The 18,992-nt window shown below is 38.1% G+C and overlaps 1 protein-coding gene across 1 annotated transcript in view; it reads left to right on the top strand.

Annotated features, from left to right (window-relative positions):
- The window catches only part of NPTXR (neuronal pentraxin receptor), a 27,483-nt gene extending 16,869 nt beyond the window's left edge, over positions 1 to 10,614 (top strand). Inside the window, exons 2-5 of the mRNA XM_072421104.1 lie at positions 4,299 to 4,530; positions 5,115 to 5,356; positions 7,608 to 7,787; positions 8,279 to 10,614. Coding sequence (XP_072277205.1) covers positions 4,299 to 4,530; positions 5,115 to 5,356; positions 7,608 to 7,787; positions 8,279 to 8,503 — 879 coding nt within the window. The 3' untranslated portion in view covers positions 8,504 to 10,614. The remainder of the gene's footprint in view (positions 1 to 4,298; positions 4,531 to 5,114; positions 5,357 to 7,607; positions 7,788 to 8,278) is intronic.
- Positions 10,615 to 18,992: the final 8,378 nt, after the last annotated feature.

Here is an 18,992-nt window from a genome sequence, read left to right as displayed (position 1 = left end):
GTGACACAGGAGGAGGAGAGGACCCTGCCCGAAGAGCTTACAATCTAGGAGGTGGGGGAAGTATCACACAATAGGAGGGGGATATAGAATGGTGGGTGAGTAATGAGGGTTTTAAGTGACAGAAGAAGCCGGTAAGCAAGTTTGAAAAGATGTATTATGACTGCTCATTTAAATGAGCCCAATAGAATGTGGAAGACCATTCCAGAGAGTCGGGGCAGCTCTAGAAAAGTCTTGCAGTTGTGTGTGTGACAAAGTTTAAAATGAGATAGTCATTAGTAATTACTTGCTTTAACTCCATTGTCTTGAAAAATAATATATTATTTGATATATACAAGCTATTCTGTAATTAATGGTATTAAACTTTACTTTTGCAAGTAAATCTGAATCTGTAATTGTGTAAAACTCAAAAAATAAAACCTTTTTCTATTCTAAATGGATACAGAACCTGACAAAAGTTTAATGATACTGAGATGTGCTTGGCTGGTCATAATGAAAGCATACTTTGCAAGCCTTCATAAAAACACCCATACTCAGATGACATCTTTATTTCAATTGATTTTTTTCAAATTTCAACATAAACAACAAAAGAAACACACAAGGAAGTAAATATAAATAAGAAAAGAAGGTGTACATAAAGTCTGGGCTAAAATAACATAGGGAAAATACAGATTTTAGGTTTGAGGGGACTATACATGAACATAAGATAAACAAAATAGATAAACTTTAGGTATCCAGGTGTAAAGCATCAAAACCACAATAAAAAGAATAGTCAAGGGGTGAAGGATATCAGAGGGGACAGATGACATCTTTAAGTCTCCATTTTCTATGCCAACCAATAAGATGAGGGGGGATTCTGTGGAGTACAGCTCCTTTGTTCACTATATTAGCCACTGGTATACCCTCTTTTACAGCACATAGCTCAGACTATTAGTAAAAAATTTGGTCAGCCAGTAAATTTTCCAAACATCACTACTGCCAAGCTCTAATCTGTATTTACAAGCCATGGTAAGAAATAATTTCAGAAAATGTGCTTTTCTCTAGCAGACATATATTTGTTTTTTTATTTAGTGATAAATTATTTTTGGTTAATTGTACCATGCAACAGTTCAACAGAATTTTAAAAAAGGGGTACCATATATACTGGAGTATAAACCGATTTTTTGCTCTAAAATACCATTAGAAAATAAGTTTAGAAATCTTGGTTTATAATCGAATCACACCTAGTGGCATGTGCTTGAACTGCATTTGTGTATGGTTTATCAGATCTGTGAAAGGCAAGCTGTTTCTAAAACACTTCACATAAGGACACCAGTTCCACCAACAACCCTGCACAAAAGATCATTTAAGGGAAAATGATCTACTTTATCTATCTCAAAAGTACAAAATATTTTGACTTGTAAAAATATAGGCTGAGTCCTATTTGATTTTTTTCTCTTTAAAAATATGTTTTAAAAATTATGCACCATAGATGTTTTTATTCACAATATTTAATTGGCATTTCTATTGATTACTGTTAGCAGTGATCACCATGTTTTGTTACCTGGGTTTATACTCAATCAATGCATTTTTTTTAGGTTAAAGTAGGTACCAGGGTTTATATTTGGAATGATTTATATTTAAGTATAACAGTAATAAAAATAATATCATTTTACTGGCATTTCAAATCAATACCTATAGTAAATAATTGACTGAAACCCTTGACCCACATTAGGCACTTTTTGAAAAGTCTTTATCTTAGATGTCCGCATACTTTTTGTTTTATCAAGAAAAGATCAGAAAAGATGTGGAACTGTAAATGTATTTGCTTTTTGTTAAGTAAAGCTATCTTACCATATTTTACAGAAGTTCTCAACTTTATGATAAAAACATGCCAAAAGTGTGCTAGTGTTTGTAGATTTTTTTCTTTCTGTAACTAACCTAGTTGGATGGAATGCAAATTAAAAAGCTTCAAATTGTCTTTTATTTAAAACTAGACCCAAACTTTAATTTCAATTCTTCCATGACCACAACTGAAATGATAAAAACAGATCATACTTAACATGGCTGGCCTCAAATACAGCCCCTGAAATCACTAAAGGGCCACACAAATTACTCAGGAAAGGCAGATAAATGATCTAACTACATTAAAATGCTAAAAGAGATAAAGACTACAAACATGCTAGAGTTTTGGAGACTGGACACATGCTTTAGGTGAGTCACAGATTGGAGGAATGTTCCATGACACTGCTACTATTAGTCACTTTACAAACCATTTGCATTGATTTAGTAATGTAAAGAATTGTCTGTTCACTCAGCAACGTGAATTTTCAGTCTGCAAGGAATAATTCATTTAGCTTGAACATTGTAAAAATAAATTTTGCAAAGAATACAGAATCCAATTAAGTTTTTGAAAAAAAAATCTTTGATTTGTGCTCTAAGCTGAGTGAAATACCCTTTGTAAAGTGTTAGTTTACTTTAATATACAAACAGCCTAAATACTTCTAGTAAATCAACCCCAAACTTTTCACTTTAATACTCCATAATGCCCCCAAAACTTTACATCTGAGATTTTTCTCTGCATTATAAAAAATCACAGATAAAAAAAAAATAAAATGGAATAAAAAATATAAATACTAGAAGCTAGTCTAGGGTTAGGTACAGACGTGCAATGGTTCTCGTCCACTCAGGGCTGATAATGGATGAGAATCTGGCGTGTGTACAGTGCTCGTCATCCATCGTCTGAACGACCATCCTGGCGGATCCATGGTCAACAGAAGTAAAGGCGAGAGAACGCAGGGGGATTGCTGCTCCATCCTTCTCCCCCTCCCCTCTCTATAGAGCAGAACTGTGCTGTATGTACAGAGCTCGTTCATGCATTGTGCAGTCTTTTGTGATTGGAAAGGATTGTGAAAGATCCTTTCCAACGACAATTATTGCACGTGTGTACATAGCCTAAGTCAGTGGTAGGCAAATTCAGGCCTTTAGACCATATATGGCCTAGCCAGTATTCCAGTCCCGCTTAACGCCCCCCTAGTTATTTATTGTTGGATCAGGCCTAATTGAATTGTCGCGTTATCATGAGTTCCCACGATATCATCGAGTTCCCGCACAGTAACCCCAATTACTATGCCTAAAGAGCAGAAGCAACTCGCAGCTACCAGTCTCCGGAAGGTCGACCTCAAACGTTGTGTCTTCAACCCCGATTGGACTGACAAATTATTCTTTGTCCAACGCGGCGACAAAGCCCTGTGTTTAGTGTGCAACGACACCAACAGCACTTTCAAGCGGTCAAATCTCAAGGGGCATTTTGATGCTAAGCACACGCGCACACGTACAGAGACTACACCGCGGATGAGCGGAAGACTGAGGCTGCTCGCTTGCATTCACGGTTGGAAAAAAACCTTTCCTTGGACACCTTGTTTCTTCTGGCCTAGTGCGCCTTATTCACCTCCTGAAATGACCTAGTAGTCCAAAAAGTTTGCTGACCCCCGACCCCGGAAAGTAATATGTTTTCTTTACAGGTTTGAGTAAGCACCACACAGACAACCTGGGACTGGAAGACCACACAATAAATACCAAAACACCTGCAGGGCAGTAGACAATACATGCTGCTGACAAATGTATTACTAAAACTTATTACTGACTACATTCCGTCTGTCTTGTTTTCCGGGACAGTACCAGTTATGCATAGGAGAGGGGCTGCACAGGCTCGCTTCCCCATTTTCTATCCAGGAAGTTCCCAAGCATACTGAAGGGGCTGGTTTAAATATTGGGGGAGCCCATGCTGTTATTTTTTCCTGGTTAAAAAAAAGCCTTTAGCCATTAAAATGCAGCATTTTTGTCTGAAGTATATTGTGTTATGTGACAAAGTTTTTATTTGGTGTGTGTGAATTAGGGGATTTGGTATTAAATTTTTGGAATAAAGATAAATGGAAATTCTTCTTTAGTGAACTTTTCTTTAGAATTTATTTCTAAAATTTTATTTTAGGCTAATAAAGAATTGTGACTTACAAGTAGCAGATGGCCCTTGTTGATCCAATTTTTTTATAATAGAACCACCAATGGAACAAAAGATGATTGACAGTTTACCTTAAAGATGCTGCGATTTTATATTTAATTGTATACTGTGTTATTAAGTGTTATTGTAGTATACTAAATTGACTCATCATGCTTTAACCACACCCAGTACATACCCCGCCCAGTGGACCATGCCCACTATTGAATGTCTCTTTTTGGCGTGATCATATGTTGGGAGGTATGCCACTATCATGTATATTGTATTAGTTCTGATTTTAGTTCTATTTTTCTGTATTTTATAGCTGGAAATACAGCAAAGAGTGCACAATTTGACCTCGCCAACATCAACTTCACCTACACCTCTTCATGGACGGGACTCTTTACAGTCCAAGTTGTTAGAGCTAGAAGCCCAACTTCTTGCCAAACTTTTAGAACTAGAGAAGGAACAATCAACAGCTTCAGGTGAAAGAGACAACCAAGACATAGAGAAGGAACTGAGCATCCTGCAGAATCGCATAGCCGAACTGGAACAAGGTGAAAGTCATATGATAATGATAATTTACACTGTAGAGGAAAAATGCATTTCTCAATTTTATTCTCTTTTGAAAATGAGAAAAACCACAAACCTAACCTCACAACAAACAAACAAACAAAAAAAAAATCAATTATGTTACATTACTACATACTTCCAGAAAACGGCTCGCAAAATGTCCCTATATTACTGGAAATTCTTATTACTGTTCTATAAAAATACCCCAGACTATGCCCAGAAGCACAAAACTAATTACGATACATTAATAAATAAATAGTGTGGTCATGTGCAATAGCAGTACCAAAGGAGATGAAGGTGTAGGCACAGTAGGAACCAAAAGTTGCCAACAGTCAGGCAGCTGTGGCACCACACAGAACATAGGTGCAAGTTTAGGAACATAGGAGCGCCAGTTCGAGGACAGATGCCGGGACGACGCAGGACCCGATACAGGATACCTCTGGATGGATCCAACTGCGTTGCGGGATTGAAGGTAAGTGTATTTTTTTAGGCATTTTTCAGTTTAGTTCCTCTTTAACTAACCTAGTTTTAGTCTTCAAGTGTATGTGTTGGTTTTATTTTATTTCAGGTTACCCTGGTTATCACCCAGAGAACTTCAAAATTAGTTTTCCAGTCCGTACCAACTACATGTATGGACGAATGAAGAAGACTCTTCCAGAGCTTTATGCTTTCACCATATGCCTGTGGTTGAAATCTAAGACAATCACAGGGTCAGGCACTCCTTTCTCCTATTCTGTCCATGGTCAGCCTAATGAGATTGTTTTGTTGGAATGGGGCCACAACCCTATGGAACTTCTTATCAATGATAAGGTAAGGCTAATGGAATACCACTAAAGATTAAACAATTGAAAGAGTTCTGAAAGGAAAGGAGAAAGAAAATGTTGAATTATTTCCAATGAGTCACCAAATATCTTATCCTTCTTGGTTTCATTCTTGGTAGGAGCAACTTTTCCAACTTAATTCTGGGCATGTCACATCAGTAAGCTTACCGTTAAACCAATAAAATGGATCTATTTTGGAAATATCATCTATAAAGGGGAGGGTTTATAGATGATTTGGCATGACATTTGCCTAGTATATGCCCATGCTTTTGATTTTCAAAATTCCTCCTATTTTTTTCTACAATGGGTTTAAACTATTTTTAGTACAAAAACAATGTAGAGAAGGGTTTTAGGCTAATAGTGATAAGTATTAATGATTAATTCCCATAATACATAACAGTATGATAACGCTAGATCTGACTAGTGAATAAATCCAGATCATTAACATACAGGCCCAACAGGAGCACTAGACAATAAACTTCGAACTGAACTTTATATCATAATGTAAATCGTGTTGCATACGTAGGCTGATGATTTGATGCTTTTCGCCTAGCTTAGGCTTCTTCAGCGGTGACGGTACGTTAAGCGATATAGTACACAATTACTTGGCAGTATATATTTCCTTGAAGAACAGGGCATGTGATTTTTGAAGCGTGCAAGGGAAACAATATCGCAATCAATTATGGTAAAGAAAAATTCCTCCAGTGTGCAGGAAGGTAACATAGGGTATTCAGCCTATAGGAGGACCTTGATGTCCATGGAGCCTGGTATACAGAGACCGCAGGCGCGGTCTGTACCGGCTTGTATCACAAATAGTATTGAACAGCCTGGCTGTTTCACTTATGCTTTCTGAAGAGATAGGAGCTGGTCAAAACTGGGTGCAATTAGAACACAGGTTCAGCACTACGACTCCACAGCTCCAAAGAAAGCCAGTGCTTTAAAATACATATTTCACATTTCAGGCCAAGAGGCAGTTTAATGTTTGTTAAAGGTAAAAAAAATGCCAGGCAAATTTCAGAATGTTTCTACATTTTCTAAGTGATATCAGATATTAGTGCACTAAATTTGCACTCAAAAAAACTTTCCCATTAAAGAATAGGTCTTGGGTGAATTCTGTATGATAACATTTTCACATGGACACATTGGACCTGATTTATTAAAGCTCTCCAGGGCTGGAGAAGATACACTTTTATCAGTGAAGTTGGGTGATCCAGCCTATTTGGAGAGCCTTGGAGAGCTTTAATAAATCAGGGTCATTTTTTTATGCTATTACTATTATTATTAATAAGTAAATCTTGTTTAAAAATAGTTGAAAAAAAAAAATGAAACTTACAAGTCATTACCGTACATTAACGTACAGGCCCAACAGGGGCAGTAGAAAATAAACTTCTAACTGAAATATATACCATATTGTAAATAGTGTCACTGCGGCTGTACTGGCTTAAACCACAAATAGTTTTGAACAACCAGCCAGGCTCTACATTGTTTTTCTACTGACTATTACCCAGGGTTGGCAATTAATGCCCAACCATTGTTAAACAGGATTTAGTCAGTAATAGCATCAAACAAAATTACCCTGATTTAATAAAGCTCTCCAAGGCTGGAGAGGATACACTCTTATCAGTGAAGCTGGGTGATCCAGCAAACCTGGAGCCATGGTTCGCCTTTCGGGATTAGGACGGGTCGGCCAGGGGGCGTTAGGCCGGAACAAACTACCGGCTAGGCCGTATTTGGCCTAAAGGCCAGAGTTTGCCGGCCTCTGCTCTAGAGGAACCCTGGTGGAGAAACACTGCTTTGAGGGTTCCACGTAAACCCCAGAAGGCTGCTTTGTAATGTTATGAGCTTCAATTTAGCATTCAACACTGCAGTTGCCAAAGACATGGAAGATAAAAGATACGAATGTATACTTTGATTTTTTTGCTAAATTAAAGTGTACAACTTCTGTGTGCTGAAGTTGTAGCAGTAGCGCATCCAATCCCTAATGACCTATGAGTAGCGCATCATTTTGGCAGTTCTAGTTAGAAGTCTCTCAACTCACTGCACCACATTATCACACCTTCTAACTGCACATTGTGATAAAAAATAATAAGCAGCATTTGCAAGCTGTTTGGCAAGGGTTATAACATCTTTCTAAAGACCTTAAAATATCTGCAACATGAACAAGTCCTTAGTGTGAAAACATATTTGTATGAAGGTCTCTGATGGCACAGGAATGTGAAATATTTTCTTATTTACAACAGGTAACTCAACTGCCGGTTAGCTTGAAAGATGGAATGTGGCATCATATTTGTGTGGCTTGGACTACAAGAGATGGAATGTGGACAGCCTTCCAAGATGGTAAAAAGAAAGGATCAAATGAGAATCTGTCTGCCTGGCACCCAATCAAACCTAATGGAGTCATCATTTTCGGACAAGAACAGGTATCTAGTATTGACTACTACACAATTATTTTTGAGGAGAAATGTAGATACAAAGTTTTTGTCTACTGTACAACTACACAATTAGAAGAAATCTATCAATTTTGATTGTTGAATATAGTTTTCTGGGTCTGATGAAGCAGAGAAGATACTGTGAAACGCATTACCATATGAAACTATATATAATACAATAACTTTGTAAGGAATTACTTACCTGCCTTTATCAAGTTGATATTTTAATCTTTTGTTGTTAAAATTGTTGTTGTTAATTTATGTTTTGCATTTAATAAACTGTAAATTTTAGCTTAACATAATTGTGGGATAGATATATTTATAAAAAAAAAACATTTTTGGTGCCAATTATTTTATGTACTACAGAAATATTACCTGAATTATTGAAAATGATAAACATGGCTACAGCCGTTTGTTCTAAAACGAGGTCAGTAGACTGAGTTTAACATTTAGCATTTTTAATATTTTTCTCTTTTTACCAGGATGCTGTAGGTGGTCGATTCGATGCTACCCAGGCATTTGTGGGAGAGGTATCACAGTTCAACATGTGGGATCGTGTTCTGACCAACAGAGAAATAGAAGGAATCGCAAACTGCACAATGCCTCTGTCTGGAAATCTAATCCACTGGGATGATCGCCAAGTAGATGTTTTTGGTGGTGCAATCAAGAGTCCATTCGAGAGCTGTGAGGAGCGTTTGGGTCACTGAAATATACATAAGCATCCACGTTCCACACACTCCCTATTTATCCCTCAGTGTCACCATAGCAGGATTTCACAGCTTCCCAACCTGTGGGTTTGAAAGCAGCACCAGCTTGTGTTAATCACCACAAGATAATCATATAACACTGTGTGTCCGTGTTTGGGGTCAGTGACCAACTTTTCAGTGCTTAATACAGTCACTTGAAACTTTTTACATAGACATGTACAAATTGTTCTCATTTCCAGCAGGGGATCATAGTTGGTTACTTAGTTCCTTCAGGAAAAGTAAAGCACAAAAGTGACCTAGATACATCACAGTGTTACAGTTTATAATTATTTCAGATTTTGTAAAGCAGATCTAAATAGAGGGGCTTTATTTAAATTTCAAATATCATAATTGTTTATTTGTTCCTAAACAACATGTTATATTGTTTCTCCGGCATTGCACTTCACAATTAAATGGTTTCCAAAAATTCCTGCAGCTTATCAGTCATTGATTATATTCCACCTAGGGCCGATGAGCTTTTTGCAGGATGGAAACACTTCATACTGCCTTAATGAATGGGAACAGTGTAGAAAACACAGAGCTATCAGGTATATTTACTTATAATATTACAGTTGTTTAGAATATTAAAAGCCAATAAGAACAAATTACAAGGTTGGTAAAAAATAAGTTGATATTACTAGAAATCAGATAGGAAGTTCAGCAAAGCTTATTGTGAGCAGTGTGGAAATGAGAACTCAGCAAGGGCTATTATACAAAAAAACAGTTGGTTTCACAATTTGATGGCTTCCAAGGAGGCTAAAGAAATAGTAAACTTTCTTCTGGATCATAGTCATAATTACCTCTCGTAATTTACATATGATGGTTTGATGAAAATGGAAAGCAATCCGAAAAAAAAGAATTGAACTCTAGGCCACACAGAACTATTAAATCAGCTTTTTTGTGTGCTTATGTTAATTAACAACCCATTTTTTAACACCCCTAAGTGTTCCTATGCTTTTATGCATTTTAAAGATGAGCTGTTTAATGCATTTTAAACATGACAACCTCCATCACAAAACTATTACTTGGCTCTCCCACCTTCCGTGTCTCTTTACCATTTGGGAGTTGCAGGAGGGGAAGCCAATAAGAGATCACTTTATGACAAAAAAGCACCTGGATGTGGATGCTATTGGATGAAATCAGCTGTTTACAAGTCAGGAATAAAGGTTTGTTTTAGGATTTCTGTAAAACAGTAATATTTTAGGGAAATTTTTATCCCTACAACCAGCTGATCTACTACTCTACAAAAGCACACTGACAAATTCTGGCACGATTTTACACCTCCACCATTACATCTCTGAAAATGCTATTTACAGTCAATTGTATGTTAAAGTTCTCTAAATTGTGAACTTTGATATGACATGTCATTCTCCTCTACTAATTCAAATATTGAGTGAAGATCAGATGTAGGGATAAATATATGTATTATTTTTAATATATAGACGTCTGCCTTCAGCTTTTTCTTTGTCAGCTAAAACCTTTTCCCCAGCAACAGTGCACTTTGATTCTATTTCAAACAGATATATTTATATAAAGTCAATAGAGACAATTAGTTGGTATATTCAAGGTATATAGGTAAATGTTTATATACAAAAAAAATCTATAATATAAAATCAATAATACTTTTTATTTTTTAGATTGCTTCTATAGGATGTAACTCCTAATGGGATTATGTTTATTGAAAGTCTTTACATTCCTTTGATTTTTCTCAATACAAGGATAAACTTCATGGGGCTATATTGTGCAATCTCTGTAGTTCTGTATGGTGAAATCACAACTTTGATGCACTGTGACATCAGATATCACTGCCATGTCCTACCACTCCCAAGACCCTTTCACTTCCCTGATATATGTTGCTTTAGCCTTAAAGATTCCCTTTACCCTTTAGTTGATGGGACAAGCATATGTCTCAGTTCTCATTCAGACAGCCTTCTCTTGCTTAGGTCTTGCTTGCCATTATTATTCATATGTTAAAACTTTCCATGTCGCTTGCATTTTTGGTACATTTGTGAACTGAATTGTGTCTATTTTGTAAACTATCAGTGTTGGAAATAAAGACTCGTGTTTGTTTACATTCCCTTGAAGATTTAGTGCTTTTCCCATTGTACTAATGTTCCAAATATAAGAAAGAAGAAAATCCTTTCCTCGCTATCCCATGATTAAACAAGTGGTAAAAAATGATTATCCACCAGCTTGCCTAGTATAAAATTTTTATACACTTTATGATATAAAGCAGCTAAAAGAAACATTGATTGCCCTTCTATAGCAACTCAACTAGTTTATTTCTTACTAGTTTCTACAGCTTATTAGAGAAAATTAGAGTAGTTGACGGATAATGTGTGCCACCACAACACTTTCTACAACATAGCATAAAAACAATCAGTCCTATTCAATGAAGAGTTCTAATTTTTAAAGAGTCTGTATCACTGCTCAGTTTCCCAATCCTAACACGGCAATGTGACAAGGGATCACTATTTAAAATATTTACACTAAATAGAATGGCCCTTCTCTATTGGCTGATCAGGACCCATGTATTGAATGTTGGGGAAGCAGTGGTAAAGGTAAGTGTATACATTTAAAAGAGCCTAAAAAAAGGCAGATACATTTATTTTTAGACAGGTTTGTATAACGTGCTAAATCTTTAAATTAGCAATTGATGAAAATTTACTCCCATTTAAACCAATAAAGGAGTAAATAAAAATACGACATCTATACTGAAATGGCTGCACAGGTTCACATCAGTCAATACATTCAGACTTTTTTTTCCTAATTCACAATTTTCAGTTTTCAGGTTTGATACTAGGTGTGATGCATCAATTATAAGACATTGGCTCTGATTTTTTAAAGCTCTCCAAGGCTGGAGAGAATACACTTTCATCAGTGAAGCTGGGTGATCCAGAAAACCTGAAAAGGATTTCCTAAAAGTCATTTGTTAGCAAATGTTTTCAATTCTGGACCAGATCCATTCCAGGTTTTCTGGATCACCCAGCTTTACTGATGAAACTGTATTCCCTCCAGCCTTGGAGAACTTTATTAAATCAGGGCCATTGTGTCCTGCACGTTTGCGTCAATTTAATATACACTGCTACATCCCTAATTTACACATAAACACACTAAACAACACCAAACTGGGACTTTAATGGCAGACAAAATCAGTACAAAGCTAATACAACAATTCATACAATGTATTATCAAAATTTTTAAAAAAGAAGATAATATTTTAAAACGTAACAGTCTAATGCAGGGGTCGGCAAACTCCGGCCTTTAGGTCAGATATGGCCTAGCTGGTAGTTTGTACCGGCCTAACGCTCCCTAGCCAATCCAGCCTACTGCCAGCCGGAAACCTGCAGCGGAGCCGGAACAAACTACTGGAGATGCCGGAGCTCCAGAGCCGCATGTGGCTCCTGAGCCTCCGCGTGGTGGCTCCCTTCCCTATTTATTGTGGCCGGCGGTGTAAATAGGGAAAATTCATATGGAGTTCATGAATATGGATTCATATTCATATGCAATGCATACAGAGGAGGGGGATTTCCTTTCAGGGGGCATTCCCTCTCCTCCGTATGCATTGTGGAGGAGAGGGATTTCCTTTCAGGGGCATTTCCCTCACCTCCGCATGCATTGCGTAGGAGAGGGATTTCCCTTCAGGGTCTGTTCCTGGTGGGGGGCTGAGCCATTAGAACAGGACTCAAGAAAGAGTCCGGCCTAGTGGTCAAAAAAGTTTGCTGACCTCTGCCTGTCTAATGCCTTGCATTTATCTCAATTCTTTCTCGACCCGTTTCACAGACAAAAGCTGTTTCTTCAGGAGATTGGACCAGTGCTATATCTTATCTTAACGACATCCTTAAAACTTTTTTGGAGTTTGAATATGAACAGGACAATGGGAGCAGATACCCAGAGTCACCACAGCGCAGCACAAAACAAAATTGGTCTGTTCAAAACATTTGCATTCATGTCAATGTATACAATGCATCTAATATTTTAGTATTTCTCCTTCAATGCAGAGAAGCAGCGATATTTCTTCCAAAAAAAATAGGTACAATCAGTGTTTTTTTTATGTCAGATGGGGATTTTCCATTCAAAGAAAGGAAGTTGAAACCATAAAACTGAAATGATATTGGTCTGCCTTTAAAGTCCCAGTTTGGTGCTGTTTAGTGTGTTTATAGGTTTGATGCATGTTTGATACTACGGTAGTTTAATAAGTCAGGGCCAATATCTAAACCAGGATTTCCTCTCAGATTTCAGTCATCAAGGATCAAGACTGGACACATATGAGATGTAAACGCTATAGCAAACTACTGTATTGCCCTTCCTCCAAAAAGAATAGTAAATTTACAAAAACTAATACTTAGTAATACACCAAAGAATCATGTGGTAGCTCTGAGGCCTTCTAATTGGCTGCAATGTAAAAATAAAAAGGCGAAGGTTACATACTTATCCATGTTGCAGGAAAGCAGGTAAACATAAGTATGGGAGGGGGTCAATCAGATAATAGGGAAAAGTAAAGGTTCATTTAAAGTGGAAATAAACCAAACATTTTGGCCACCTGAAAAGTGGAGCACAAACACATAAACACAGAATAAAAAAAATGAATACAACTAGCATTAGCACCTGAATCTGTCTTCATAATGGTTTCCTGGCAATCACTGTACAGCAACACTAAGAAGAATGAGCAGCACTATAGCAGTAGCTAGGAACCTGGTCTTTGTGCCCCAGTTCCCCTGGCTAATTTCCCCAGGTACAAGGCCTTCAACTAGGTGTGGGTGATCAGAGTAATATTCTACTAAACATACCTGCATAGTTCTTTCAAACTTTGGCTGGGATGCTTGTAGCAATGGTACAACAACAACTGTGCAGCTTCTCTCTCAGGTAAGTATTCACTGCACACCAATGATTACCCTCCCTAGCGGTCTAATTCCATGCAAAAAGTGGTACAATTTTTGCTGGAAATGTATTGTTCATTGTAGGCTATAATTCTTAGGCATAACTCACCAATATTTAATAAATGTAATACATTTAATAATAAACTTTAAATAACAAAACACCAAAATCTGTTAAAAAAAAAAATATATATATATATATATATATATATATATTAACATGTAATGTTTTCTTTGTACTGGGCTCAATACAGCTATTTTGTATTGGATAAATAAAATTATTTGAATTTCCCGCTGATCCGCCCACCGGCACAGTCGCATGCACCGACGTCAGCGGGAAACCCCGGCGATCGTCGCTGCATTCGGGGGCTGGGGATCGAGGAGGAAGGACGTGTCACCAGACCAGCAGGATGACGGGGGACGACAACAGAGCAAGCAAAGTGTTTTTTTTTTAGTTAAAAGCTACCCCGAGTCACACTCGGGAATACCGCTCCTGCACAAAATTAATTTTAAAGCCGGGTAAACAAAGCATTTTTACATATTATTTTTCATGGTCCATGAAAATCACGTTGTGTACCTTTCCTACATACTTTTATCTAAAATGATTCCCTGGTTTTTATCTCAAAAAGTTTGGAAGCTTGTGGGTATGCTACAATAATTTAGGCAATGGGACTTTATCTGACCGTGCAATATCTGTTTTCTCTCCGAAGCAGCAACGGCTTCTACCAGATAAGATCTTGCTGCATGTAACGATTGTGTTCCACCTGTCCCATTCAAGGTGCTGCTTTTCACTACCATTCCTTTGGAGTAAAGCCAACATTTTACATTGTTTGTTGCAACAGAGATTAATAAAGCAGTTTCCTGGGTTACAGCAAACAGTAAGCACAATCATTGTCTCTCCGTGTCATTTCATAGTTCAGGACACATTTGCAAGCATATTGTGATGTGGTGCCATTTATAGCCTATAGCACCCCAACATACCTCCAAAACACACATGCTCCAATGACCAACAATACACAATCCAACCATGTCTTGTGCTGCATTGCAAAAAGCCTAATAATAATGGAAGTGCATATGCCCCAACCCTCATCATAACCATACTGTGATCTGCACCCCTTCTACACTTACAATGTAGTATAAAGAAGCATTCTTCTTTTCACACTGCCATGTGGAAAAACAAGTCCTGAAGATGGCATTCTTGGCTCCCAACTAAACTTATTCTGTTACCTGTGACCCAGAGAGAGGGTTCCTCTGGGGTTTAACAAAAGTAAGGGGCCCCCAGCTATTACAGGGGTATCAGCCAACACATGAAAATGGTGAGTCGCCTCTTTCCCAGAACATGTACTCAAATATTACTCAAACAACTAAAGACTATTTCTTTTTGCAACTAGAACATAAACATAAAGCTTTACCCCCCAAAATTGAATAATTGCCAAAAGTGCCTAACCTGTGTTTGACAACTTGCACTGGCTTAGAAGACAAAGACAAATTTTAATGTTATCTTAGAAAGTACTACTAGTATCTACTAACCAACAAACTAAATCCTAAGGTTCATTTTCATGCTCTCTTAAAATCCCCACCCCACTTGGTAAGAGTTTTGTTCTTACTTTAGTGTTATTTATTAAAAACTTCCAACTAAGACGTCCACCCACTATGATAAATGTTTTGAAAATAATATTGTCCCCAAGCGACACAAATGTAATGCTGAACTTCTAAAATAGGAATTTGCAATGAAATACATTTTCTCTATTATCAAAGCTCTCTAATTTGCTCAATACCCTGGACCGGATGAATTCTCCAATGGCTATTACATGAAATTTTCCGATTTACTGTTCTGCCACATGCTACAATGTATTTAATCATCTTAGAAAGGGAAATCCTCTCCCTCTGGAAGAAAATAAAACATTTATTCAAAAAATATCTATTAAGACTTTTTAAGTCATATAAATGGGTTTAGAGCAGTGTTTCTTGAACTTTTTAACATGAGGGAACCCTTAAAAACAACCTTCGGGTTTTTAGGGAACCCGGCTATAATTACTATATCACCAGCCCACAGTATATTAGTGTGGTGGATAGTAAGAAGAAAGCCTCTTACCTTGCTGCCCAATGGGAAAAATGCCAACCTTACAGATAGCCAAAAAGTTCATTGGTTGAGAGGCACAAACTATTCATTGCTCAAGGAACCCCAAGCAACCTCTGGGGAAACCCTGGTTGTGAAACACTGGTTTAGACCAGCGGTTGCCAACCGGTGGTCCATGATAAAAATTTTGGTGATTTGGAGTGCACCCACGAGCAGGGTCAGGAGAAGGACCCCATTGGGGGGACGCATCGGCGAGAGCCACGAACCACGTCCCCAGTACAGTTCCTAGGCTCGGTAAAGTGGGCGACCTGTGTCCCTGCACACAACCTGCCCACTCTCCCATTGCAGGCTCAGATCTGCGATGGGAGAGTGGGTGGAAATATGTCCAGATCTGAGCCTGCAATGGGAAATATGTCCAGATCTGAGCCAGCAATGGGAGAGTGGGTGGAAATATGTCATAATGACATCACTCTGGGGGAGGTTTCTCCTCCTTTGAGTGACACCCGGCTCCCCGTGCATGAGCGGTCGGGGTGATATTAGTGGTCTGCGGGACCGAAAAGGTTGGTGACCACTGGCTTAGGCTGTCAAAATCATTTGACACCCCTTTAGGTAAGCAAAAAGTAATCTCGGTTCCCGATGTATTTTGCAAAATGGGATACATTGATTAATTTATTGTGTTTAATATAGTTTTTTTTATAGTTTTTTGTTCACATACAGTCATGTAGCAAGTCATAATTCCCTCTGAAGATGCACAATTGCAAATGCGTTGGACATGGACATTGCCCCATCCTTTCTTGACATGTGTGTGATGAACTTGATTCTGTACTAAGAAATCTGCCTTTGTTACAACTTTGTTAATACATGACACAAACAACTTTTGTATGAATCAATAAATATTTTGTCTCATTTTCTTTATAGCAGATTGTTATAATAGATTGTTATAATAGATTGTTCTTTTTTCTTTACAACTTCCCCCTTACTTTCTGTGACTCATTCTTCATATGAGCACGCATACTTAACTATCTTTCAAGACTCTTGCAGACATGCCATTATAGGCTCATATCCCTGATAGATTGGAATTTTACATTTCCCACAAAAGCTTTGGCTGATTTGGCTGAACACAAATATTATGTTATATGTTCCTCTGGATCAGGCAGGATCTGTAAGCCCCCAATCAGACTTGCAGAGCTATAACACTAAAGCTGCGTACACACTTCCAATAATTATCATTGGAAACGAACGGAGAACGACCAATGGCACACAAAAAAGGTGACCAACGACGCCAATGAATGAGGATTGTCGTCGTAAATATACGACCGTCACGGTGGATCTGATTGGCTGACGATCCTTGACTATCTATAGTGTGTACAGTCATTCAGTGATCGTGCATGTTTCTGCAATACACTTTCTCCTTTACATGTCCCTCCCTGTCGTTCAAACGATTGTATCTAGCGTGTTTACACTATTGGTGGATTATTTTTAAACGATCGTAACTTTACAACAGGTAGAGAAATGTGCACAATACGATTGTTCAAATTGTGCATAATCATTGATCAGTCGTAATCGTTTCTTTTCTAACAATAATTATTGGAAGTGTGTACCTAGCTTAATTTAAGCCATTCACTCTAATTGGGCATCCCAGACCCACAGAGAAGCCATGTTGTTTCCCACTGATTTGCAGAAGGCCTTCAACAGTTTATCCTGGGATTATTGTTTACCAATCTTGATCGAGTTGAGGTTTGGATGTTTTTCCTTACAGACTTTACAAACCCTTTTATGACACCCCCTCATTTCAAATTCACCCAAAGGCTATAAGTCTCAGCCCCTTAAAAATCAGCAAAGAACCAAGCAGGTCTGCATCATTTCGCCCCCTCCCTATTTTTCTCTAATAGTATGGGACGGTATGTGGTTAGTATAGGATGTTGTGGTTAGTATAACTCGCCTTAAAAGTTGATCTTCCCTTTTCTATTTTTTTTTATTTGCTACAGATTTCATAGTTTTACATACCATGTAATATATACAAAGCTAATATTTTTCTGCCTTGTATTGCTGGTTGGCTTTTAATTTATATCTCTTTCTTCTTTGGCATTGTTACGTATTTTCTTATTCTGCTGGTTTAGTGTGGTTTCTTTGTATTATATTATACTATTCCCTTTTCTTTTTCAGCAAATTATTTTAAAAAACAGAATGCAAAACACAATGATCCACAAGGCACAACAATACATTTGTTGCAGCACACTGCATTTTAGTGTGAATTACTTAAGCTATGTCAGGCTCGTTCAAGGCTTAAATCATATTCTGCATGCATACATATAACATTTTGTAATGTTCCTTCTAACATGAGCTCATTCTCCATTTAAAGTTACATATTTTACTTTTAGTCTACAAACAACACCACGGTAATACATCCTCTCTCTTCTTTGACAAAATCAGACATGATGTCTCTGCTCACCTGGCCACTCCAACCAACTGTCTTCTGGACTACTGTAACATCCTCCTCTCTGATATTCCACTAACCCGACTCCCTCCTATACAATCTATTATGAATGCTGCAGCCAGACTTATTCATCCTACCCACCTACCTAACTACCCCATACACAGCCTTCTCACTGACCTACCCACCTACCTTCCTGATACACCACCTTCCCACTGCTCCTCTTCTGCTAAATCTCTTTGTATTTCCTTCATTGGCTTCCATTTCACCTTAGAATCAAATTCAAGCTCCTGTGCTTTGCCACAGTTCTTGTCTCACTTACCTTACCTTACTCCCCTAGCCACTCCCTCCGCTCCTCCAATGACTTACTAATGACTTCCTCACTCATAACCTCATCACAAGCACAGCTCTAAGACTTTTCTAGAGCTGCCCCCACTCGCTGGAATGATCTTCCTCGTCCTATTCGGCTTGCTCCTACTTTCTGCTCATTTAAAAGAGCCCTCAAAACCAATTTTTTCGAACTTGCCTACCCATCTTCTTCTGTCTTTGAAACGGTCACGACTCACCCCCTAATCCATATCCCCCTCCTATCATGTGATACTTCCACCACCTCCTAGATTGCAAGCTCTTCGGGGCAGGGTCCTCTCCTCCTCCTGTATGACTGTCTCTATTCATCTGTGATTTGCAACCCCTATTTAACCTCCCTCGAGGTAACCCAGAGTGTGACTCGGGGTAGAAAACAGTTACTAAAAGTAGTAACCCAGAGTCACACTCAGGGTATGTAAACCTATGGGAAGGTTAGTAAATAGAGCGCTTACCTGATCCGCCGGCATCCCGCGCGGTCCAGCACCGCAATCTCCGTCTTCTTTCTTCTTCCTGCTTCTGCACACGGGGAGTTCCCGGTGAGGTGGGTGCGTGTGTACGTTGCCGGCGGGGCGGGAAATTCAAAATCCATTTGTATTGCATATAATACAAAATACCTGTATTGAATGCAATGCATTGGATTTTTATGTGTAAAAGCAGTACATTGTTTTCAAGAACATTTATTTTACAGTATAT

This window comes from Pyxicephalus adspersus, chromosome 8 (assembly GCF_032062135.1).
Source record: "Pyxicephalus adspersus chromosome 8, UCB_Pads_2.0, whole genome shotgun sequence".
Lineage (NCBI taxonomy): Eukaryota > Metazoa > Chordata > Amphibia > Anura > Pyxicephalidae > Pyxicephalus > Pyxicephalus adspersus.
Note: the sequence above shows the minus strand (reverse complement) of the source record. Positions and strands in the feature narration are given on the sequence as shown.